This window comes from Lepus europaeus, chromosome 1, assembly GCF_033115175.1.
Source record: "Lepus europaeus isolate LE1 chromosome 1, mLepTim1.pri, whole genome shotgun sequence".
Lineage (NCBI taxonomy): Eukaryota > Metazoa > Chordata > Mammalia > Lagomorpha > Leporidae > Lepus > Lepus europaeus.
In genome coordinates this window covers 18,575,730-18,599,724 of record NC_084827.1, presented here as the reverse complement: position 1 = coordinate 18,599,724, position 23,995 = coordinate 18,575,730, and the positions used below count along the sequence as shown (strand labels likewise).

Here is a 23,995-nt window from a genome sequence, read left to right as displayed (position 1 = left end):
TAGAGATAAAAGAAAATTTACATTACTGATAGAATTATCTACAAAAATAGCAAACGTCATACACACTCACACACAATGAGACCCTACCAATATGATCTCCACTGTTCAAACTCGTTCTGGAGGTTTTAGCCAAGACAGTGGAATACCAAGAAGAGATAAGAAGCACATATGTTGGAAGAGCTGAAAGTTGTCATTGGTGGCAGATGGCCTGCTAATAATTCAGATAAAATAATAAAATTCAAAACTGCTAATATTAGAGTTTGGAAAATAAAAGATAAGTAGTCACAGTTGTATGGAAATGTATAAAGTGCTTAGAAATAAGAAGAAAATAAACTATAGTGATAGATTTTTTTTTTAAGATTTATTTATTTGAAAGGCAGAGTTACAGAGAGAGAAGGAGAGGCAGAGAGAGAGAAAGGTCTTCCATCCGATGGTTCACTCCTCAATTGGCCGCAATGGCCAGAGCTGCGCCCGTCTGAAGCCAGGAGCCAGGAGTTCTGGGTCTTCCCAAGTGGATGTAGGGGCCCAAGGACTTGGGTCATCTTCTGCTGTTTTCCAGGCTATAGCAGAGAGCTGGATCGGAACTGGAGCAGCCAGGACTTGAACTGGTGCCCATATGGGATGCTGACACCACAGGCGGCAGCTTTACTGGCTATGCCACAGCACTGGTCCCGTGCTAGGTTTTCTTTTTTTTTTCTTTTCTCTCTCTCTCTCTCTCTCTCTCTCTTTTTTTAATGACTGGCTTCAGATTTTCTCTCTTCAAGAGATGTCTCAAACAAAAATTCCCAAGGGGCTTTTTTTTTTTTTTTTTTTTTTTTTTTTGGACAGGCAGTTAGACAGAGAGACAGAGAGAAAGGTCTTCCTTCTGTTGGTTCACCCCCCCCCAAATGGCTGCCACAGCCAGCACGCTGTGCTGATCCAAAGCCAGGAGCCAGGTGCTTCTCCTGGTCTCCCGTGCGGGTGCAGGGCCCAAGCACTTGGGCCATCCTCCACTGCCCTCCCAGGCCACAGCAGAGAGCTGGACTGGAAGAGGGGCAACCAGGACAGAATCCGGCGCCCCAACTGGGACTAGAACCCTGTGTGCCGGCGCCTCAAGGTGGAGGATCAGCCTAGTGAGCTGCGGCGCCGGCCGGAGGGACTTTTTATAGATGTAAACAAGGTGTTTCTAAAATTCATTGCAGGCCGGCACCGTGGCGCAGCGGGTTAGAGCCCTGGACTGAAGCGCCGGCATCCCTTATGTGTGCCAGTTCTAGTCCCTGCTGCTCCTCTTCCAATCCAGCTCTCTGCTATGGCCTGGGAAAGCAGTGGAAGATGGCCCAAGTCCTTGGGCCCCTGCACCCACGTGGGAAATCCGGAAGAAGCTCCTGGCTTCGGATTGGCACAGCTCCGGCCGTTGCAGCCATCTGGGGAGTGAACCAGCGGATGGAAAATCTCTCTGCCTCTCCTCTCTCTGTAATTCTATCTTTCAAATAAAATAAATCTTAAAAAAAAAAAAAGTTCATGAAAAATGTATATAATGGAAATTTCAAAATCATTACAGAAAAATAATACTATCTTTCAAAAAAATAAAATTCATTGCGTCTCATCTCTCTGTAACTCCGACTTTCAAATAAATAAATAAATCTTAAAAAAAAAAAAATAAAGGGACCAGCGTTGTGGCGCAGCGGGTTAACACCCTGGCCTGAAGCGCCAGCATCCTACATGGGCGCCAGTTCGAGACCTGGCCACCCCACTTCCGATCCAGCTCTCTGCTATGGCCTGGGAAAGCAGTAGAAGATGGCCCAAGTCCTTGGACCCTTGCACCCACGTGGGAGACCCAGAAGAAGCTCCTGGCTCCTGGCTTCGGATTGGCGCAGCTCCTGCTGGAGCCGCTATCCGGGAAGTGAACCATTGGACGGAAGACCTCTCTGTCTCTCTGCCTCTCCTCTCTCTGTAACTCTGACTTTCAAATAAATGAATAAATCTTTAAAAAAATTTTCATTTTAAAAGTCAATGAAGAAAAATACCTAAGTTTTTTTTTAAAGATTTATTTTATTTATTTGAAAGAAAGTTACAGAGAGAGGTAGAGACAGAGAGAGGGGTCTTAGCAGAGAGCTGGATCGGAAGTGGAGCTGCTGGGACTAGAACTGGCGCCCATATGGGATGCTGGCGTTTTAGGCCAGGGCTTTAACCCACTGCACCACAGTGCCAGCCCCATTTTAAAAGATTTTATCCATTTATTTGGGAGGCAGAGTTACAGTCAGAGGGAGGGAGAGACATAGAGAAAGAACTTCCATCCACTGTTCACTCCCTAAATGGCCGCAACAGCTGGGATTGTGTTGATCTGAACCCAGGAGTCTCTTCTGGGTCTCCCATGTGGGTGCAGGGTCCTAAGCACTTGGTCCTTCTTCCACTACTTTCCTAGGCCATAGCCAAGAGCTGGATCAGAAGAGGAGCACCGAATAAGAACCTACACCCATATGGGATGCTGGCGCCACAGGCAAAGATTTAGCCTACTATGCCACAGCGCAGGCCTTCTGGGAATTTTTTTTTTTTTTTTAAGATTTGTTTTTGGGGCTGGCGCTGTGGCAGCCCCAAATAAAATAAAAGATTTATTTTATTTATTTGAAAGACAGAGTTACAGAGAGAGAGGTCCTCCATCTGCTGGTTCACTCCCCAATTGGCTGCAATGGCTGGAGCTGTGCCATTCCAAAGCCAGGAGCTTCCTCCAGGTCTCCCACGTGGGTACAGGGGCCCAAGGACTTGGGCCATCTTCTACTGCTTTCCCAGGCCATAACAGAGAGCTAGATAGGAAGTGGAACAGCCAGGACTCAAACTGGCACCCATATGGGATGCTGGTGCTGCAGGCAGTGGCGTAACCTACACCACGGTGCCAGCCGCAGGAATTTTTTATAAAGAACAACAAAGGATAATTTGTCTTACTACATATCAGAAGACAACTTCAAAACTACAATGATTAGACAGGTGGTAGTGCTATAGGGACAGACAGTGGAACTAAGTAGGGCCAGAGCCCATGCATGCCTGCAGTATTTTTAAGTTTTTATTTATTTGAAAGGTAAAGAGAGGGACAAAGAGGAGTCTTCCATCTGCTGGTTCACTCCCCACATCCCTGCAACAACAAGAACCGGGCCAGGCTGAAGCAAGGAGCCCAGAACTCAACCCAGGTTTCCCATGTGCATGACAGGGATCCAAGTATTTGAGCCATCACCTGCTGCTTCCCAGGGTGTACACTGATAGGAAGCTGGATCGGAAGTGAAGGTGGGGCTCAAACCCTGGCATTCCAGATGGGAAGCAGGCATCCCAAGTGGCACCTTAACCACTGTGCCAGACGCCCACCCACACGTGCAGTGTTTTCAGAAGGAGGCATCTCTAGGGTGGTGGCAGCTGTCTCAAGTACGCTTTACCCAGCACTTGAAATTAACTCATGATAGGCCGGCGCCGTGGCTCACTAGGCTAATCCTCCACCTGTGGTGCCAGCACCTCAGATTCTAGTCCCAGTAGGGGCGCCGGTCCTGTCCCTGTTGCTCCTCTTCCAGTCCTGCTCTCTGCTGTGGCCCGGGGAAGGCAGTGGAGGATGGCCCAAGTGCTTGGGTCCCTGCACCCGCATGGGAGACCCGGAGGAAGCACCTGGCTCCTGGCTTTGGATCGGCGCAGTGGCCATTTGGGGAGTGAACCAACGGAAGGAAGACCTTTCTCTCTGTCTCTCTCTCACTAACTCTACCTGTAAAAAAAAAAAAAAAAACAAACTCATGATAATCCTATAGTCTGTCATAGCAAGTTTCTTTCATTGATGCTACCTTGACACTAAGATGACCGTGCCCAGAGAAGCCAGCAAATCCTTACGTACCCACTCATACAGTGTGTGGAGTCCCTATGGAAACCAACAAGTGTGAATGGATTGCTTTGGTCTGAGCACCTGGGGGTTCTGTCTGCCTGCTGGTCAGGGCAGAGGCCAGCTGGACTGGCCTGTCCAGGCTAACAGGGATACAACAGAAGACCTGTCTTCTCAGGTCAGGGTAGTGCTGGCCTGTGTATTTTAAAAGAAGCAATCAGTTAAGTAGATGTATCTTTTAGGTTGTTTGATACAAGTAGTTAGTCCTTTTAGAGATAAAAGTGTGTGGGTTTTTTGTTTGTTTGTTTGTTTAAGGAGAGGCAGAGACAGAGAGGGTCCTCCATCCACTGGTTCACTCACCAGTGGGCCGCAACGGCCATAGTTGCACCGATCCAAAGCCAGGAGCCTTTTCCAGATCTCCCACATGGACCATCTTCTATTGCTTTCCCAGGCCACAGCAGAGAGCTGGATTGGAAGTGGAGCAGCTGAGACTTGAACCAGCACCCCATAAATGGGATGCTGGCGCTGCAGACTGGGGCTGCAGACTGTGCCACAGCACTGGCCCCAGTGTGGGTTTTTTTCCCTACCAAAAATGTTCAGTAGCATGTCTGGATGTGGCTACCTTTGTAAATAATACTTATTAAGCAATTGGTAAATATTGGGAGCTACTTTATGTAAGCTGTTGCAGTTAAAAGTCTATGATGTTGCTTTGTATCTGTATTTATATATAATTTATATACCTTCTTTTAAAGATTTATTCATTTTTATTTGAAAGGCAGAGTTACAGCGAAAGAGAGGGAGAGACAGAATCTTCTATCTGCTGGTTCACTGCCCAAATGGCTGGAACGACCATAGCTGGGCCAGACCAAAGCCAGGAGCCCGAAACTTCTTCCCCATCTCCCATGTGGATGCAGAGGCCCAAGCACTTGGTCCATTTTCCTATGCTTTCCCAGGCGCATTAGCAGGAAGCTGGATCGAATGTTGAGCAGCTGGGACTTGAACCAGTGCCCAAATGAGATACCGTCACTGTAAATGATGGCTTAACCTGCTACACTACAGCACTGACCCCATAATTTATAGATTTAAAGAGCCATCGATTCTATATATAAGCTGGCGACTTGAATGTTGGGATTGTCCTAATTCTACTTTAGACATGTTGATTTAGGATATGGTAAAGGTAGCATTTCAAATGGGTATAGTAGGGATAACGTTCCATTAGTGGTTTGGGAACAGCAGCCTATCAAAACAGTGTGTGAGGAATTAGAGCCCTGCCTTATACAATGCACTAAAACGTTCTGGATGTATTTTAATTATGAATATAAAAATGGCAAATTACTAGAAACAAGTGAGTGTATTTTATTAATTTTATAATGATGCAGGGATAAGTGAGATGTAAGAGATCTTGAAGAGAAAATATTAAGTGATTCAATTATACAAACTCTGTGTGTGTTGAAAAATTCCATAAACAAATTAAATGGTGGGAAATGAGCTTAAAGAAATATAATAATTTCTTAAAATCTGTGAGATAATAGAAAAAATGATATGCTCAAGCAGTTCCCAAATGCAGATAGATCCATAAACATGTGAGGCAGTAGGATCAGGGAAATGCAGATTTATCGACACCAGTTCTGCCAATCAGATTGGCACAAATGAAGAGGTTAAAGGATGTGAATAGATAGCTCCATACACATCACTGGCGTTATAGATTGTTCCAGTCTTTTTGGAGAGGAATATTGTGTCTGTAACAGTTTTAATAAAGAAGTTATTTATTTATTTGAGGGGCAGAGAGACACAGAGAGAGAAATCATCTGGCTGGTGGTTCACTCCCCAAATGCCCATAGGACTGGGCCAGGCTGAAGCTAGGAGCTGAGAACTCAGTTCAGGCCTCTCATCTGGGTATCAGGAGCCCAAGTACAAGTCGTCCCCAGTACCTTGCAGGGTACACGTCAGCCCGAAGTTGGAATCAAAAGCAGAGCTGGGGGCCAGCGCCTGCAGTGCTGGCATCCCATATGGGCGCCGGTTCAAGTCCTGGCTGCTCCACTTCTGATCCAGCTCCCTGCTAATGCACCTGGGAAAGCAGCAGAGGATGATCCAAGTCCTTGGGCCCCTGCACCCACGTGAGAGACCCAGAAGATGCTCCTGGCTCCTGGCTTCATATCAGCCCACGTCCGGCAATAAGGGCCATTTGGGCAGTGTACCAGCGAATGGAAGATTCTCTCTCTTTCTTTCTCTCTCTCTCTCTTTTTCTGGCTTTCTATAACTCTGACTTCCAAATAAATAAGTAAATAAATATAAAAAAAAAAAATAAAAGAGCAGCGCTGGGTATGGGATTCAGGGTCCCAGGCAGTGTTTTAGCTGCTGTTGCTAACGCTGTCCCCCACCCCTGTAACAACTTTGAATGCGTACACCTTTGACCCAGAAATTGTATTTCCAGAGGCACTCATACATTTACAGACAAATAGATACATGGGAGAAACATTACTATCATATTATCTATAATAGTGTAAATCGTGGAAACAACCAAGCATCTGACAGCTAGCCTTTTCCAGCTTTGGGACTAGAAACTAAATCCAGTTTCTCTGGTTACCATAAGCTGTTGCTTATGAGACCTGGGGTAGAGGACAAGTGCCTGTGACATGGAGAAGATGGTTCACACCTCATAGGCTGGGTACACATCCCAGAACTGCATATTCCCTTCTGGGAATTAAGTTTACCTCTGCACCCAGGTTGAGTTTGAACTTTTTTACTTCTGCATTTTCTTTTCTTTTTTTTTTTTTTTTTGACAGGCAGAGTGGACAGTGAGAGAGAGACAGAGAGAAAGGTCTTCCTTTTGCCGTTGGTTCACCCTCCAATGGCCACCGCGGTAGGCGCGCTGCGGCCGGCGCACCGCGCTGTTCCGGTGGCAGGAGCCAGGGGCTTATCCTGGTCTCCCATGGGGTGCAGGGCCCAAGCACTTGGGCCATCCTCCACTGCACTCCCGGGCCACAACAGAGAGCTGGCCTGGAAGAGGGGCAACCGGGACAGGATCGGTGCTAACATGAGTTCCTGAGCCAGGTAACCCACATCTGTGGGGAATTATATTAGCAGCAAGTAATTTTTAGGAAAGAGATTTGTATGTGGCGAATCTGGAGGCTGCAGAGAGCTCCTTTAGATTCTGACACACACTTTCATCCTTGTCAAGGCTGAAGGGCCTGTGACGTACTCCACGTAATGAAGACCATTGCTTAGTCTCCATGACCGCAGACCTGACAAATTCCTGTGGTTGCCAAAAATGGAAAGGCTTCCTACTACGTTAGTCACTCTTGGGCTGTAAATACGAGACAGAAATCTGCTGTCACTGACAAGAAACGGGAGGTGCCTCTGTACACCCAGCTGTACGACTCCTTGACAGGATGTTTAATATTTATCAAACATTGATTAGACACTCTTTACCCAAGAGTTTAATTTGCATTAGGCATGATGTTACTGCCGGAAGTCAGCAGTTGGGCTACACTCGTGCTGCTTGACAGGAATAAGTGGGCCGCAAAACTTAAAAGTGTCAAGTAGCCATAGTGAGTAAAAACAACAGGTGACGTGAATTTTAGTACTTTTTTTTAGCCTAATATATTTTTTTTTTTTTTATAAATCTTTTTTTTTTTTTTTTTGACAGGCAGAGTGGACAGAGAGACAGAGACAGAGAGAAAGGTCTTCCTTTTGCCGTTGGTTCACCCTCCAATGGCCGCCGCGGTAGCGCGCTGCGGCCGGCGCACCGCGCTGATCCGATGGCAGGAGCCAGGTGCTTCTCCTGGTCTCCCATGGGGTGCAGGGCCCAAGGGCTTGGGCCATCCTCCACTGCACTCCCTGGCCACAGCAGAGAGCTGGCCTGGAAGAGGGGCAACCGGTACAGGATCGGTGCCCCGACCGGGACTAGAACCCGGTGTGCCGGCGCCGCTAGGCGGAGGATTAGCCTATTGAGCCGCGGCGCCGGCCTTTTTTTAGCCTAATATATTAAAACTGTCAACCAACATATAATCGATAGTTAAAAGTTTACACTCCTGTTGGGGTACCGAATGCTTTGAGGTGTAGTGGGTATTTCGCATTCAGAGCTTCTCCACAGTCGGCCCAGGCTGACCGCCCTATGTGGCTAGTGGCTGCTGCACTGGCCAGTGCGGGCGAGGCCATGGCTCCAGGACACCAAGAGAGTGATTATCTTACCATTGCACTGCCAGCGCTTAGCATCATGCATGGTACATAACTGGTGCCCAGTGCTATTTTTAATTCAGTGAATTAGTGGATAAATATAAAACCATCTTTTTCCTAACCCCTCAAGGTGTCATCCATGTGACAGTATACTTCGAACACCATTCATGCTGTGCAACCAGTTAGAAAAAAAATCTTAGAATATACTGTGTTGCCTAATAGCCACTTTTAAAATTATCTGTTGGCTCCAAATAACACAGCAAATGACCTGATATTCCTTTTTTTGATAAAACGTTGCAAGACATGAAAGACTTTCATAGGTAATGTATTCTTATTAATTTTTTAAGATTTTGTTTGTTTATTTGAGAGGTAGAGTTACGGACAGAGAGAGAGAGACAGAGAGAAAGGTCTTCCATCTGCTGGTTCACTCCCCAGTGGCCACAATGGCTGGAACTAGGCTGATCTGAAGCCAAGAGCCAGGAACTTCTGGGCCTCCCACGCAGGTACAGGGGCCCAAACACTTGGGCCATTTTCTACTGCTCTTCCAGGCCTTAGCAGTGAGCTAGATCAGAAGAAAAGCATCTGGAACTACAACTGGTGCCCATATGGGATGCTGGCACTGCAGGTAGAGGCTTAGCTTACTACACCACATTCCGGCCCCTTGATAGCGATTCTTAAGACTTGTCTGTTGAGCATAGCAACTCTTTGTTTTTTGTTTTGTGGTTTTTTTGTTTTTTGTTTTTTTTTTCCAATTTGTCTTGCTTGGGGCTGGCGCTGTGGCTTAATGGGTTAAAGCTATGACCTGCAGCACCAGCATCCCATATGGGCACTGGTTCAAGTCCTGGCTGCTCCACTTCTGATCCAGCTCCTTGCTAATGTGCTTGGGAAAGCAGCGAAGGATAGCCCAAGTGCTTGGGCCGCTGTACCCACGTGGGAGACCCGGAGGAAGCGCCTGGCTCCTGGGTTTGCCCTGGCCCAGTCCTGGCTGTTAGGACCATTTGAGGAGTGAGCCAGCAGTTGGAAGAACTGTCTCTCTGTCTCTCCTTCTCTCTCTCTCTCTCTCTCTAACTCTGCCTTTCAAATAAATAATCTTTAAACAATTTTTTTTGACTTGCCCATTCTTAAAAAGAAGCATTTGTGTCTTGGAAAGGTCACTGGGTATTCTAACACCTGTCCCCTAAAGCTTGTCCCTGGAGCATAGTGGTATCAAAAGTGCACTCAGAGTTGGACACTGTTTTGATCAGCCCTGTTACCATTTGCTTTGGCCTGAAGTTAAAGTCAACAGAACTTTCAGTACCTGTTAGACAGCCCCAGCTCTTTCAAGTGTTGTGATTGATACAGGATACTTGTTACACATGACCTTTGCCCTTTGAGGGGTTTATAATCTATTTGGAGAAGAAAAGCAGAGTGACGAAATGCATGGAGAAAAGTTAAATGCCAAATAGTGCAGTGTTTCCTATATACCCTTGGCTTGACTATAGAAAGTTTAACAGGAATACATTCCTCTTCCTCAAATAGCTCCCAGCCTGCTGGAAAGACACATGTAAACCAGAAAGTGTGTTTGAACCTAACATGTGTAAAGAGGTATGGTAATATCCCGAAGGACGCTGAGACTCGGGTCAGCGACTTGTTCAGAGTCAGAGAGAACTTGGGTCCAGATCTAGATATTTCAAGAGTCCTTGCTCTTTCCTCCATGCCACACTTTGTGTTTCAGGAAAGAGAAATTGACATCTCCACTTAGGGTAGATCACAGCTCACTAGTACATTTGCCAACTGATTATAGTTTGACTCTATACTACCGTGTTTACATAGTTGTGATGTAATCATGTTAATTCCGTGTGTACCCTAGTGATTGAATAGTGTGGTTCTGAAGTGGAGGAGCCCTAGGGGTTTTGTTTTGTTTTGATGAGACAGAGCTGCACAGGGTAGACTTGGAAGCGCTCCGACACATAGGGATTGATGGGTACAGAGACTAGGCCAAGGTGTAAGGGAAGGACTCTGAGCTTGCAAGGAAAGACCCACTGAAGCAGGCAGTGGTGAGTGTGAGAGATGGGGTCCAGCAGGGCCAGCAGGGGAAAGGCTGGGCGGCGCTGGGCGGCGCCGGGCGGCAGACGTGGTCCTTGAGCAATCGGCAAACAGGAGAGGGAGGACTGAGTGACTCTTGATTCTCTGTTGTTTTGTCTTCTCAGTTCTTGTTTGGAAGGGTAGTGTAGAAAGTGGGAATTTGATTTGGAAAGTAAACATATGAGGCCTTTTATTAGGTGGGCTGTAAATACTTAAGTACATGTATAACATATTTATTAGGTATCCAGCATTGTCCCGAATATGCATGAACATCACACTGCTGTCTTGTTACTGACATACAAAAACAGATACATTTTTAGGGTTAACAAACAACCACAGTAACTTCTTATTTCATCCAAAATATATTTAAGCATCTTTGGATCTGTAGCTATGCAGAGGTTTGCCTGGACTGGCATAAAAAAAATTGGAAGCATAACAGAGATAACGTAAAGGTTGTTTTGTTACTCTAAAAAAGCCTTGAAGTAATTGTTAGCGAGCAGTTGTTGTAATTTCAACTTTAGAAGGCTTTCAGATACAAGTTGTAGAAAAGCTTTTCCTAGTCAAGTTCTTAGTAGGATGAAAGCTGTTCTTTGAGATAAGTGTAAGGATTTTCTTCGTTAGCCGCCATAATGTCTGGAATGGTGTTTAGAGTCTGAATTTTGCTGGAAGTCCTTCACAGACAGTTTTTTTTAAAGTATGTAATTATATATTGTGGGAAAATCCTAGGTTTTATATGTGTATTTTTATTTATACATGACTCATTCACATTTGTGATTATATTTATGTAGTTCTCTAATATTCACAGTTTAATTTAGTTGACCTGTGTGTGTGTGTGTTTCCTTTAAAGAAATAAGAAAATTTGTCATACTAGCTTTTTGATTATCAAACAACTTCTCCTCTTCCTCCTCCTCTTTCTCCTCCTCCACTTCCTTCTCCTTTTCTTAAAAATTCCAAGTTGTCAGCCGTTTTCTTGAGTTTATCATGCTGTTTTGCCTCCCTTGGGAAGAATCCTTTTACAGTTAATGAAAAGCTGAAAGTAATTACACGAAATAGAAATGGAGACTAGCTCCTTAAAAAAACCATAAGTAGTATGTGTGAGTGCATGAGAAAAAAACAAGCAGATTAAAAAGTACACCCATGTTATAAATATTCCCTGGCCCCTGTTTGTAGCTAAAATGGCCATTGCCTAATTTTGTGCGTGCTTTTAGTCTGGTGGGCCACGGTGAGACCCTGTCTTCTTCTCTCCTAGGCCACAGACCTCCACCAGCACGAAGTGGACATCGTTGTGTGGCAGATAACACCAATCTCTATGTGTTTGGAGGCTATAACCCAGATTATGATGAGTCAGGGGGGCCAGATAATGAGGACTACCCTCTCTTCAGGGAGCTCTGGAGGTACCATTTTGCTACAGGAGTATGGCACCAGATGGGCACTGACGGCTACATGCCCCGGGAACTGGCGTCCATGTCACGTGAGTGCAAGCAGTTCTGGACTTCTGAATTTACGAAGCGTCTGAGAGGACAACTTCAGTATCATGTGTTCCTTGTCAAGGATTTATAATACTGTAATATGACTTCACTTTTAATGGATAGACTTGTTTACAGTGGTAGTAATATATAGCATGATGGTTCAGAATCAGCTGGGGCATGAGTTTGAATCCAGCCGTGTACTGTATGTTTGCCAGATTTATTTTAGCTTTAATGTCCTTACCTGGAAAATGGGATGAAGAGCATCTCAGAGGGTTCAGTACCTGCTGTCTCAGATAGGCTGGTAGATCAGCAAACGAGGTTCCTGACGATGATGACGAGTAGCCACTGAGCGGAGTACTCCTCACCCATGGTCGCTCGTCCTCACGGCAGCCCTGTGATGCAGGCACTGGAGCGACTGCCGTTTCACAGGTGAGGGAATGGGGGTCGCAGAGAGGCCCTCAGGGTCCCGGCTAAGCGTGGAGGCTCCGGAGCCAGACCGCCCGGGACGGAATCCAAAGCACTGTCCACCTCTGTTTCAATGTCTACAAAAATGGAGAAGGTGATGATAGTCCCTACCTCGTAGGAGTGTAGTGAAGATTCATGTAGGGAGGTTAGGTAACTCTGCTAAGGTCGCACTGGAATTTAAGCCCGGAGCCCACGACATTGTATCAAAGAATTAAACATGTTTTTAAAAAGCTACCAAAGCAATATAGTGGCCCTGTTTTGTAGAAGATAGCGTGTGTGTGTTTGATGATGTGTGGTTCGTGTGTGTGTGTGTGTGTGTGTATACGTGGGGGGGCAGGGACAGAAGAGATAGAGAGAGGGAGAGCAGCAGTCACTTGCAGGATGTTGGTATATTGCTTTTTATCTGGGAGAGGATTAAAATTGCAGAAACCATAATTTACAATGCAGAAATCACCCCCTGGCAAACCAGAATGAGCCTGTCACCGCTTCCTCCCGAGTCCCACCTGGGCTTGCCAAGGCAGGCGTGAAGCTTCCCGTCCTTTGTTTTGCTGTGCGCTGGAACCGCCTGGAGCAGCCCTGGCACGCTGTAGCTCACGTGGCCCAGTGTTCCGCACCGTGCACGGCACCCCTGGGTGCTGCGCGCATGTCCCACAGCTGCCAGTGGACTGAGTGACGCTCCGGTTCCTTGTGAACTGGCCCTTCTTCTGCAGGGCTTTGATGTCAGTGACTTAGCTGTCAGTGGTTTGAGCGCGTGGCAGCAGACTTGCTGGCATTGCTCGGGTATTCGGAGTGGATGTGGGAGCTGCAGGGAGCCAGTGTGTGAGTGGAATCTGTGCTTCTCCCTCCCCAGTTGTTCTGCATGGAAACAACCTGCTAGTGTTCGGAGGCACCGGCATCCCGTTCGGCGAGAGCAACGGCAATGACGTCCACGTGTGTAACGTGAAGTACAAGCGATGGGCTCTGCTCAGCTGCCGTGGGAAGAAGCCCAGCCGCATATACGGACAGGTACCGTCTGCGGCCAGCCGCGGTCGGCGTGCTTATTCGTGTCTTTCTACTCTGTGGGCAGTATCAGAATATTTATATTACTACCCGTGTTTTTAGTGGAAAATAAATTCAGCGTGGTTAGTGTTTACTTAGTCCTGATGTGAACTATAATTTTTAAATCTTGTTGCTTGCCATTTCCTTCCCTTTCTTGCCCTCACTCCTTGTGTCTGATCCAATTTTGGGTCTTGACCTAGGCCTAAAAGCAAGTTTCTTTCAGTATCAGAACCCTGCCCCCATCCCCAACCCCAGTGAGAAATTGGGCTCCAGTCGGGTGTAGGTCCTCTCCTTTTTCGAGTGGTAGGGTTCTTTGGGGAGCTTTCTGACCTAAGTAGGAGAGTGGATGTCCCTGAACTTGGTTAAGAGATTTATGTGTGGATCTGAGCTAAAACAGATTATGCTGGGATTAATGTAGGTTCCAGAGCTTCAGACCTTAGGTTTGCAAAGTTATATCCAGGAAGATGGGGGGCACCATACACCAGAGACTGGGTGAGAGTGATGGGATAAGCTTAAAATGACCACGCACTCAAGCTCTAAGAAGTGACCATAACATAGCTGAAGTCACATTGAAGAATCAGTGGAGGCTGTTAAGTGCCTTGGGCTGCTACCAGATTTTAGTGGCTTAAGTTCATATTTGCTTCCTCTTTTTCTTTTTTTTTTAAATATTTATTTATTTACTTGAAAGGTGGAGTTGCAGAGAGGCAGAGGGAGAAAGAGAGAAAGTCTTCCATCTGCTGGTTCACTTCCCAGATGGCCACAATGGCCAGAGCTGGGCCAGCCTGAGCCAGGAGCTTCTTCTGGGTCTCCCGCATGGGTGCAGGGGTCCAAGGACTTGGGCCATCTTCCACTGCTTTCCCAGGCCAAAGCAGAGAGCTGGATCGAAGTGGAGCAGCTTTGAAGCGGCGCCCATATGGGATGCTGGCACTGCAGATGGAGTCTTTACCTGCTACCCCACAGCACTGGCCCCCAGAGCAATTTTCTTTCGATTGCTTAGAAAGGGAGAGGGTTTTCCGTGGAAGTGCTCATGTCAATATCTATAACTTCTTGGGACCTTCGTAAGGATCATCTAACTCCTCTCCTGTGTAGGTAGAACTTGTGTTCAGTTGAGTAAGGTTTTACCTTCCTAAAGGTCGTCTCCAGGTTCTAAAAATAATCTGCAAGTTCTCCAAAATCTTTAGTCCTTTAAAAAGGGAGTCTGATGTTTTAAAAGGTTAAAAAGTACAAAGAATTTCATAGACCCTGACTTAATCTAATATCAGATAATAAAGAATTGATATCCTTTAATCAGTGCTAATGAGTCAGTCGTGTTCACGTCTCCTTGTTGTGCAGGCTATGGCCATCATCAACGGCTCCCTTTATGTCTTTGGAGGAACAACCGGCTACATATACAGCACAGACCTGCACAGATTAGATCTCAATACCAGAGAGTGGACACAGCTGAAGCCAAACAACCTATCCTGTGACCTACCAGAAGAGAGGTGAGGTTCTCGGATTACAGCATCTTGATTATTTCTTGCTAAGATATGACCTCTTTCAGAATGTGGGTAACATGAAAGAGACCCTTTGGCCTTAGTTAAAATAGCTAACTGGCTCTTAGGTCCTGGGTCAGCCCTAAGAAAAAGGTCTTCTAGTGAAAATAATGCTACATTAGCCTGAACTATAGAATTTTTTCATGTTATTTCCTCTTATACTTTAGTCTTTATATGTTAGGAAGGTATTAACACTTCGGAGAAAAAGCCAAATCGCATTTAACAAGTGGAAACAGTTACTTTCCAGTTGGTTTTTAATTTCCCTTATCAACTTATATATTAGGACTCTTTGGCCTATTTACTTGCACTTGTGTCTGCAGAACTGGGCACAGTGCTATACCCATAGTGGTGCTCGGTGACGTTGGTTGGATGGGAGAAAGGATGTATGGGAAGATGGATGGGTGGATTGGTGATGGATGGGTGGGTAATGGGTGGACGAATGGGTAGATGCATGGTTGGATGGATGGGTGATGTAAGGATGGCTCAGTGATAGGTGGGTGGATGGACGGATCGATGAAATGGGTGGGTGAGGAGTGGGTTTGGGTAATTGGGAAGGTGGTTGATTTTCAGTGCTGTGTTAGACATTCAGACAAGGAATGGTTCTGTTCTGTTGCCTTCTAGTCAGAGTCCTAGCTTTTTGACTTTTCTGTCAAATAGCAGTAGCCTCTTTAACATTAAACTCACTGAAAAACTTTGAGATTTTTCCCCCTCCATGTTAAAAGCAAAGCCAATAAGCAAATAGTTATTCACTCTACGTAGACTAATCCAGTGTTTCTGTGTTACTTTAGACAAAATGGCATCTAAGTGCTAAGGAAGACTTTGCCTTCATTGTAGTATGTCAGTGGGCTGATTATCGAGAACCACCAGGAGAGGATCTGGGAGCTAGCTTGTACTGGAACGGGTTTTTGATGTAATTAATTTTATCAGCAGAAGGGCCTTTAGGGAAAGGAGGAAACTGAGTGTTCAAAGCACTTTGAGGTGGTTGTCTTCTTTAAATCATTTTGTCGACATTTTATGAATTGTTTTAGCTTACAGCTAGACTTCATGTATAAAAGTTCCCATAGTCTTTCATATTGTACCCACAGTACCATAATTTTCCCCATAATTTATGGGGGTACTTCAAAAAGTTTGTGGAAAAGTAAAATTAAAAGAAAAATTTATTTGGGGTCAAAAATTCGGCATCTATACAAGCTTTTTCTTTTTTTTTTATTTTTTTTTTTTTATTTTTATTTTTTATTTTTTGACAGGCAGAGTGGACAGTGAGAGAGAGACAGAGAGAAAGGTCTTCCTTTTGCCGTTGGTTCACCCTCCAATGGCCGCCGCGGTAGCGCGTTGCGGCCGGCGCACCGCGCTGTTCCGATGGCAGGAGCCAGGTGATTCTCCTGGTCTCCCATGGGGTGCAGGACCCAAGGACTTGGGCCATCCTCCACTGCACTCCCTGGCCACAGCAGAGAGCTGGCCTGGAAGAGGGGCAACCGGGACAGGATCGGTGCCCCAACCGGGACTAGAACCCGGTGTGCCGGCGCCGCAAGGCGGAGGATTAGCCTGTTGAGCCACGGCGCCGGCCAAGCTTTTTCATTATATGCCTTCTCTGTTAACTTTTTTAAGTCCCTGCAAAGATATTTTAATTTGAAATTCCAGAGTCCAGGGCGTCTAATTATATGTAGTCAGGTCATTTTTTAGAACTGTGATCATTCCCCACCTTATTCAAAATTGTCATAAAAAGATGATAGAAAATCTGGAAAATATAAATAAGCAAAATGAAGAAAATGACAAAATCGAAACTCAGAGATTAACCAGGGTTAACATTTTGGATTATATCCTTATAATCATTTCCCGTGCATATTTGTGTATATGCAAGTTAATAAGACTATAGCCTGTTGGCCTATGTGACTTTTTTTTTTTTTAGTTCCTGAGGTAGAGGAGAGGAGAGAAGAGCAGTTCTCAATATATTAACCATCCTTTATGTCTACATCCTTACTCGATGCATGATAACCCATTTTATGCATATTCTGTAATTTAGTCAGTTCTATTAAGTGCTTATACTATTTCTAGTGATTTATTATTACAAGTAATGATGTGATAACAATCTTGCAGGAGTGGACATTAAGCCTAGTGGTTAAGACTCCTGCATTCCACATTGGAGTAATTGGGTTCCATAGCTGCCCTGGCACCCCCAGACCCACATGGGTGACTTGGATTGAGTTCTTGGTTCCTGGCTTCAGCCCAGCGCTATTCTGGCTTTTGCAGGCATTTGAGGAGTGAACCAGTGAATGGCAGTGCTCTCTGTCTGCCTCTGAAATAACTAAATAAATTTTTTAAAAGATTTATTTATTTATTTGAAAGGCAGAGTTAGAGAGATCTTCCATTTGCTGGTTCACTTTCCAGTTGGCTGAAACAGCTGGAGCTGGGCCAATGCGAAGCCAGGAGCTTCTTTTAAATCTCCCACGTGGGTGCAGGGGCCGAAGCACCTGGGCCATCCTCTCCTGCTTTCCCAGGCCATAGCAGAGAGCCGGATTGGAAGTGGAGCACCTGGGACTCAAACTGGTGCCCACATGGGATGCTGGCACTGCAAGTGGTGGCTTTACCTACTAAACCACAGTGCTGGCTCCTAAATAAAAATTTTTTTAATTAAGAAAAATCTTGCTGTGTCATTGTGGAGCAGTGGGTTATGCCACTATTTGCAGCTCCAGCATCCTGTATCAGAGACGTGGTTCAAGTTCCTGCTGCTCTGCTTCCAGTCGAGCTTCCTGCTAATGATCTTGGGAAGGCAGTGGAAGATGGCCCAAGTGCTTGGGCCCCTGCACCCACATGGGAAGCCGAGATGGAGGCCTTTTGGTTTTGGCCTGACTCAGCCCTGGTTGGGGCCTTTGGAAGATTTTTCTGTCTGTCTCTCCTTCTCTGTTGCTCTGCCTTCCAAATAAAATAAATCTTTGGGGAAAGAAGTCTTACAGCTGGGTCTCAGGTAGATCATTTGTCGCTTCATCATAAACATTTTATTGTGTATTTTCAGATACAGACATGAAATTGCACATGATGGGCAGAGGATTTATATCTTGGGAGGTGGTACTTCCTGGACAGCTTACTCCTTGAACAAGGTATGCTCTTTTAAAAAAGAAGGGCAGTGTTTGATTTAGCAGTTAAGTCAGTGCTTGGGAAACCCACATCCCATATGGGAGTGCCAGGTTCAAGTCCCGGCTCCTCTGTTTCCGAACCAGCTGCCTACAGCTCACACCCTGGGAGGCAGCAGGTGATGGCTTAGGTATTTTTGTTCCTGCCACCCGCTTAGGGACCCGGATTAAGTTCTGGGCTCCTGGCTTTGTCCTGACCCTGCCCTGGCTATTGTGGGCTTTCTACCTTTCAAATAAAAGGAAAATAAAGCAATAAAAATCGTGGTGGTGATGCGGCACAGCAGGTTAAGCCACTGCTTGGAATACCCATGTCCCATATTGGAGTCCTGGCTGCTCCACTTCTGATCCATGGGTCCCTGCCACCCATGTGGCATTGTGGCACAGCAGATTAAGCCTCTACCTGCAACACCAGCATCCCATATCAGAATTCCAGGCTTCTGGCTTTGGCCTGGTTCAGCCCTGGCTGTTGTGAGCATTTCAGGTTGAACCAGCAGATAGAAGGGTAATAGCTTGCTTGCTCTCTGACTCTGTCTCTCTCTCTTTCTCTCTGTCTCTATCATTCTGCCTTTCAAGAAGATAAGAAACATAAAAAGTATTTTTGAAAAAAGAAAACAGAGAGGGATAAGGTTAGAAAGAGGTCCATACCATACCAAGCAAGGCAGTTCTGTTACTTTAGGTATTTTAATTTTTGAACAGCTTCTTCAACACCTGTTTTGTGTTAGATGCTCTTTATATTGTATGGTCATATTCTGGGTCCCTGGTAGCTTTCCAGTGGACAGCATTTGCCACACTCTGAAAATACTTTATGAAAAGTATGCCCATAACACTAGACAAGAAAAGTGGTGAAAAGGCAAGTTGCACAGCTTGAATGGAACAACTAATTAGAGCTGGAACCAGGACTCTGGAGAGTATCATGTCCTCCCCGTCGTCAGTCCTGTGGATCTAAGAAGCACAGGCGCGGTCAGGGCTGCGTGTAGTGAGCTTGGGAAGCTGAATCCTGAAGGACTTTCCTGACCCCTGCGCATGGCATTTCTGACATATCACGACGGTAATGTATCCCGGTGAGAATCGTGACCAGGCTGCAGAGTCCTTGGTCTTCTGCGGAACCTTTCTCGAGTCTTGTCAAAGCTGCATTCCCACATTTCCTTACTGGCACTTGCTGCTTCTCCACTATGAAAAAGAGTGTGGGTTTGCTGGAGCCTGGTGACTCAGTGTAGCAGGTGAAGCCACCTCCTCTGACACTGGCATCCCATATGGGAGCCGGTTGGTGTCCCAGTTGTTCCATTCCGATCCAGCTCCTTGCTAATGGCCTAGGAAAGCAGTAGAAGATGGCCCAAGCAATTGGGCCCCTGTCACCCATGTGGGAGACCTGGATGAAGCTCCTGGCTTTGGCCTAGTCCAGCCCTCCCCGTTGCGGCGATTTGGGAGTGACCCAGTGGATGGAAGATTCTCTCTCTCTCTCTCTCTCTCTCTTTCTCTCTCTTTCTCTCTTTCTCTGCCTCTCTGTAACTCTTTCAAATAAATGAACTCTTCCAAATAAAGAAATAAATAAATCTTTAAAAAAAGAGATCATCTATCCATTCCCTGAATGCCCAAAACAAGCCCAGAGCTCAGTCCAGATCTCCTACGTGGGTGGCAGGCACCCAAGCACTTGAGCCACCCTCTGCTGCCTCCCAGGGTGCACCTCGGTGGGAAGCCGAAGCAGAGCCAGGCAGGCACTGCAGTGTGGGGTGCAGCCATCCCAAGCAGCTTCCTCACCGCTGTGCTGATGTCTGCGCCAAGATGTTTTAAAATCCATTTCCAGACCACATGAAAGCATAGTGACTTATTTCTGTGTTTCCTTCCCCAAGATCCACGCATACAACCTTGAAACGAATGCGTGGGAGGAAATCGCAACAAAACCCCATGAAAAAATAGGTAAGTGTAAATTATTGGTGTGTTTATCTCTAACAAGCGTAGTTTATACTTTTCCTTGTCTGGGAAGGGTAGAAGTAGTTGTTTGGAGTTGGCAAGTCGAGGAGCTATTGAGCTGGTGTTGGGAGTCACTCACACTCCTTGAGCCAATCACCATTTTTGCTGAGCAGCAGAGCAGGGACTTTTACTGGTGGGTTGTTGCATTCTGTGCAAGTGTGGAGATACGGATGGAGTAAGAAACGGGAGCTTAAGGCTGGTGCCGTGGCTCACTAGGCTAATCCTCCGCCTTGCGGCGCTGGCACACCGGGTTCTAGCCCCAGTCGGGGCGCCGGATTCTGTCCCAGTTGCCCCTCTTCCAGGCCAGCTCTCTGCTGTGGCCTGGGAGTGCAGTGGAGGATGGCCCAAGTGCTTGGGTCCTGCACCCCATGGGAGACCAGGAGAAGCCCTTGGCTCCTGGCTTCGGATCAGCGCGGTGCGCCGGCTGCAGCGGCCACTGGAGGGTGAACCAACGGCAAAGGAAGACCTTTCTCTCTGTCTCTCTCTCTCACTGTCCACTCTGCCTGTCAAAAAAAAAAAAAAAAATTTATTTATAAAAAAAAAAAGAGAGAAACGGGAGCTTAAGTCAGCTCTGCCTGTCTGAGCGGGAGGTGCTGGGAGAGCCACGAGTAACCCCTGTCTCCGGCACCTTCGCATCGTGCTGCTGTGATGGATTCTGAAATGAGGACCGGGCCGTGTTCGCCTGGTGCCTGAGTTACCTGCATGTCTGTAATTGTGTCCTATCAGTGTTACTCCCAGTGTGGCTGTGAATAACGGAATTCCTTTGTCTGTGTTTGGCAGGGTTTCCTGCAGCCCGGAGGTGTCACAGTTGTGTTCAAATAAAAAATGGTAAGGACTTTCAATAACACTTTGATTTCATTTCTGCACTTGTATCTGCTGGGACTCTTGATCCCTAATGGTAGCTGCTCTGCGGAGGCGGGTGACTGGGATAGGCAAGCTTCTGGTAGCTTAAACCTAAAGGGAAGTGCAGAGTTAGGCATCTCAGCAGTTTCCGTACGATACACTGGTCTGGACTGGGCTTTATTGTGGCACGGGAACTTGTTATCTGCCCCTCAGCAGGTATCTGGTTATGGTAGAATGCTGTAATCTAGGCTGCATCTGTAGCAGAGAGCTCGGGGACACTGTATTAAAATGGTAAGAACTGCTTCGGCGTGTGGCTTCCCAAAGTTTATTCTGTCCTCTGTCTGAGGCCAAGTAGAACTCTCAGCTCATTCTTTGGCCACGTTAAAACAAAGGCATTGCCTGGGCTCAGAAAACAGCTGCAGCCACTTTCTCTAAGTGTAGGAAATGTTTCTTCTTTTCATTTTAGCTGACTTGATAGCTTGGGGTACCCCCTGGGATGTTTCTGGGGGAGGGCGTGCATAAGTGAGTGTGATAGCCTGTATCCTTTCAGGAGCTGGGTTCAGGCTTAGCTAGGATTATTCTGCTGTTTCTAGTACTGAGAGACTTTAATTTGCTTCTGCTTTTTGGATAAGATTTATAGATAGCATTGTTTACCTTTGCATCTCTAGTGTGGAGCTGTACAGTAAAGTTTTCCTTAATCCAAAACAGAGAAGTTTTTGGTGCGTTTTCTAGCTTCATTAAGTTTTGTCTTAAACTTCATCTAGACCTCAAGGAAGGCGTGTATTCATTTGACCCTGAGGTCAAGCACCATCCAAAGGCAATTCGGCCGTAGGGCTGGACATCCAGCCTGCAGATTCACATAGCCTTGGCTAGACGTTGTCTGATTAGTTACAACTAACTGACTTTACAACGAACAAACCGACAGCTTTCATTTTGGGAAAATTGTGTTCCTGCCCCTGATCCTGCAGATCAGACGGAGCTCCAGATTGTCCTTTGGGCTGACAGCTGGAAGAACCTCCTTTGTGCTCCCACGCTGAGCATTGAGTGCACGTTCCTCCTGGGGTAAATGTCTCCTTAGAGGGCATTTATCTCCGTGAGCAGATAAATGTGTGTTCTTTCTAGGACATTAGTGAAAAGAGCAGTTTGAAAGCTGATGACCTGTAGATCTGTTTTGTTGTAACTCATATGTGTGTTCAACTTTCCTACATTAGTGGCTAACACTCAAAAAAAGCATTTCTTAAAAAAACCAAAAATCTAGATTTTTCCAGCTTCTCTTAAACAATGGGAAGATCCGGCCATTGCAAACCTTAAGTCCGCTGTGGGATGAGTCAGCCCAAGCGCACAGGCGTTGCCTCTTTGGAAGTTGGGGTGCTTCTGTGCATCTGCGCCAGACCCCCTGCTCATGGGCTTCCTGTGTCTGGGACCTGCAGGTGCCTGAATTTGAGAACCGTGACCGGAAGCCTCCGTAGAGGCGTGCACCCTTAGTCCCAGTCAAGACCCTGACATAGTGTTCCAGTTCAGTTGGGGACATGCCAGTGGCACGAGAGACCACACAGCTGAGGTCCTCTGTCGCGGGGCAGCTCACCTCCCTGGCCGACCGTCACCCAGCTGTGTGATGTTCCCGGCGCTTTGCCTCTGTGTGATCCTGGCTTTCTTTCCCCATAGACGTTTTTATCTGTGGCGGCTACAATGGAGAAGTGATCCTGGGAGATATCTGGAAGCTGAACCTGCAGACTTTTCAGTGGGTGAAGCTGCCAGCCACGATGCCAGAGCCAGTTTATTTTCACTGTGCAGCTGTGACACCGGTAAGTTTGTGTTTTCACGTCTTCTTTGTGTTTTTCCAGATGAGAGGGGAATCTTTTTAGGGAGATTAGCAAGGAAAAATGATCCTGATATTGGCAAACTTTGGGTCACAATGTGTTTCTAAAACTTCCTCCCAAAGCTAGTTCTTCCTCTGAGAAAAGAGGAGGAAAAGCCCCATCATGTGCCCATTTTAAAAAATAACGCAAACGTAAAAGGAGCGTGTGGCACTCGGGCCCTGCCAGTGACGGCAGAGGTCAGCCTAGGAGGGCAGAGCGGTTTTACGCCTGTGATACCATAATGTTGGAGATCCCGCTAAAAAGACCTTTATTTTTATCATTGTATTCCCAGTATTTGGCACTTGAATACTTATTATAGTTTCAGTTTTATATTAGTTAATAGCAAGTGAAGTTGCTTTTGAAGTAGGTAGAAAAAGCTACAGTGTTTTCCATCGTAACCCATTCATTGTGTAAACCCCTGTGGATCTCTGCACTGTGCTGGGATCCGTGAGGAGTCCTTTTATTGGGTCTCATCCGAATTGAGCCTACTCTGCATTTTCTGGCTGAATCTCCAGCGCTGGTGTCCGTTCCTCTCCCATTTCACTTTGTCCTCCCCCGACTGCCGTTTGTTCGTAGGCGGGTTGCATGTACATTCATGGAGGAGTCGTGAACATCCACGAAAACAAACGGACTGGGTCGCTGTTTAAGATCTGGCTGGTGGTACCTAGCCTGCTGGAACTGGCGTGGGAGAAGCTGCTGGCCGCCTTCCCGAACCTAGCAAACCTTTCCCGCACACAGCTTTTGCACCTGGGACTCACACAGGGACTCATCGAGCGCTTGAAATGAAGATGTATGAACTGTTCATTGATACTGGAAATGTTAATTTAAAGAGACTCCTTTATTTATGGGCAGTGTAGAATGTGCTACAAAGAGGATTGGTTACCCTGATCAAGGCCTTATTCAGAAAATACATCAGATGCCTTTCTGTACATTGGTTTTTTAGTTTATGGACATCTCACCTTCCCACGTGCTTTCTCCTTTGCTTCTCTCCCGCCCCAAGATGCACACACACTCACATACTCCTTCCCTCTTGGTGGAGTTGCGGGCGAGTCTGAAGGCACCTTGATAATGTTGTGAATCAAGAGGAGATAAAGACATTTTTTTAAAAGGAATACTGAACATATGACCATGTCAGCCAGTGCGCTACAAATTAAAACAGCAGCAGCAGCAGCAGCAAAAATAAAGTAAATTTTAAAATCCAGCAACAGCTACAAGAAGTAGTCTGGAGGACAGAGCGAGGAAGCTCAGCTCTAGATCCTGCAGGTTGTACGTGTGCCGAGATGCTGACCGTGCGTCTGCCCGAGGGGCTGCCGTGAAAGCAGGGCTGACGGGGCTGCGCACATGGAGCCCCAGGACTGTCCATGGGCTCTGGAGGAGCAATTCTCGGCCAGTTGTCTTTTCCTTACCTTGGTGGCACCAGCAGTGGTGCCGGCTGGCCTGTCAAGAGACAGGCTTTCGAGTGGAGAAACCGATGGCGGCCAGGGTCGGAGCTTCTGGGCAGTTCTGAACGTCTGCTCTGCCTGTTACTGGTTGTGGAAGTCTCTCTCATTTCTTCATGGGGAACTGTAGGCCCTAAGTAAACAGGATCAGTTCCGTGGGAGGTGAGGCCAGA

General features: G+C 46.5%; 1 protein-coding gene across 2 annotated transcripts in view; it reads left to right on the top strand.

The window, feature by feature from the left end:
* KLHDC10 (kelch domain containing 10) overlaps positions 1-23,584 on the top strand; it is a 57,835-nt gene extending 34,251 nt beyond the window's left edge. For both annotated transcript variants that reach the window (XM_062200143.1, XM_062200072.1), the window contains exons 3-10: positions 11,325-11,546; positions 12,860-13,014; positions 14,380-14,528; positions 17,593-17,677; positions 19,561-19,627; positions 20,462-20,509; positions 22,190-22,329; positions 22,960-23,584. In XM_062200143.1, the coding sequence (XP_062056127.1) occupies positions 11,325-11,546; positions 12,860-13,014; positions 14,380-14,528; positions 17,593-17,677; positions 19,561-19,627; positions 20,462-20,509; positions 22,190-22,329; positions 22,960-23,169 (1,076 nt within the window). In that variant the 3' untranslated portion in view covers positions 23,170-23,584. The remainder of the gene's footprint in view (positions 1-11,324; positions 11,547-12,859; positions 13,015-14,379; positions 14,529-17,592; positions 17,678-19,560; positions 19,628-20,461; positions 20,510-22,189; positions 22,330-22,959) is intronic.
* The last annotated feature ends 411 nt before the right edge of the window (positions 23,585-23,995 follow it).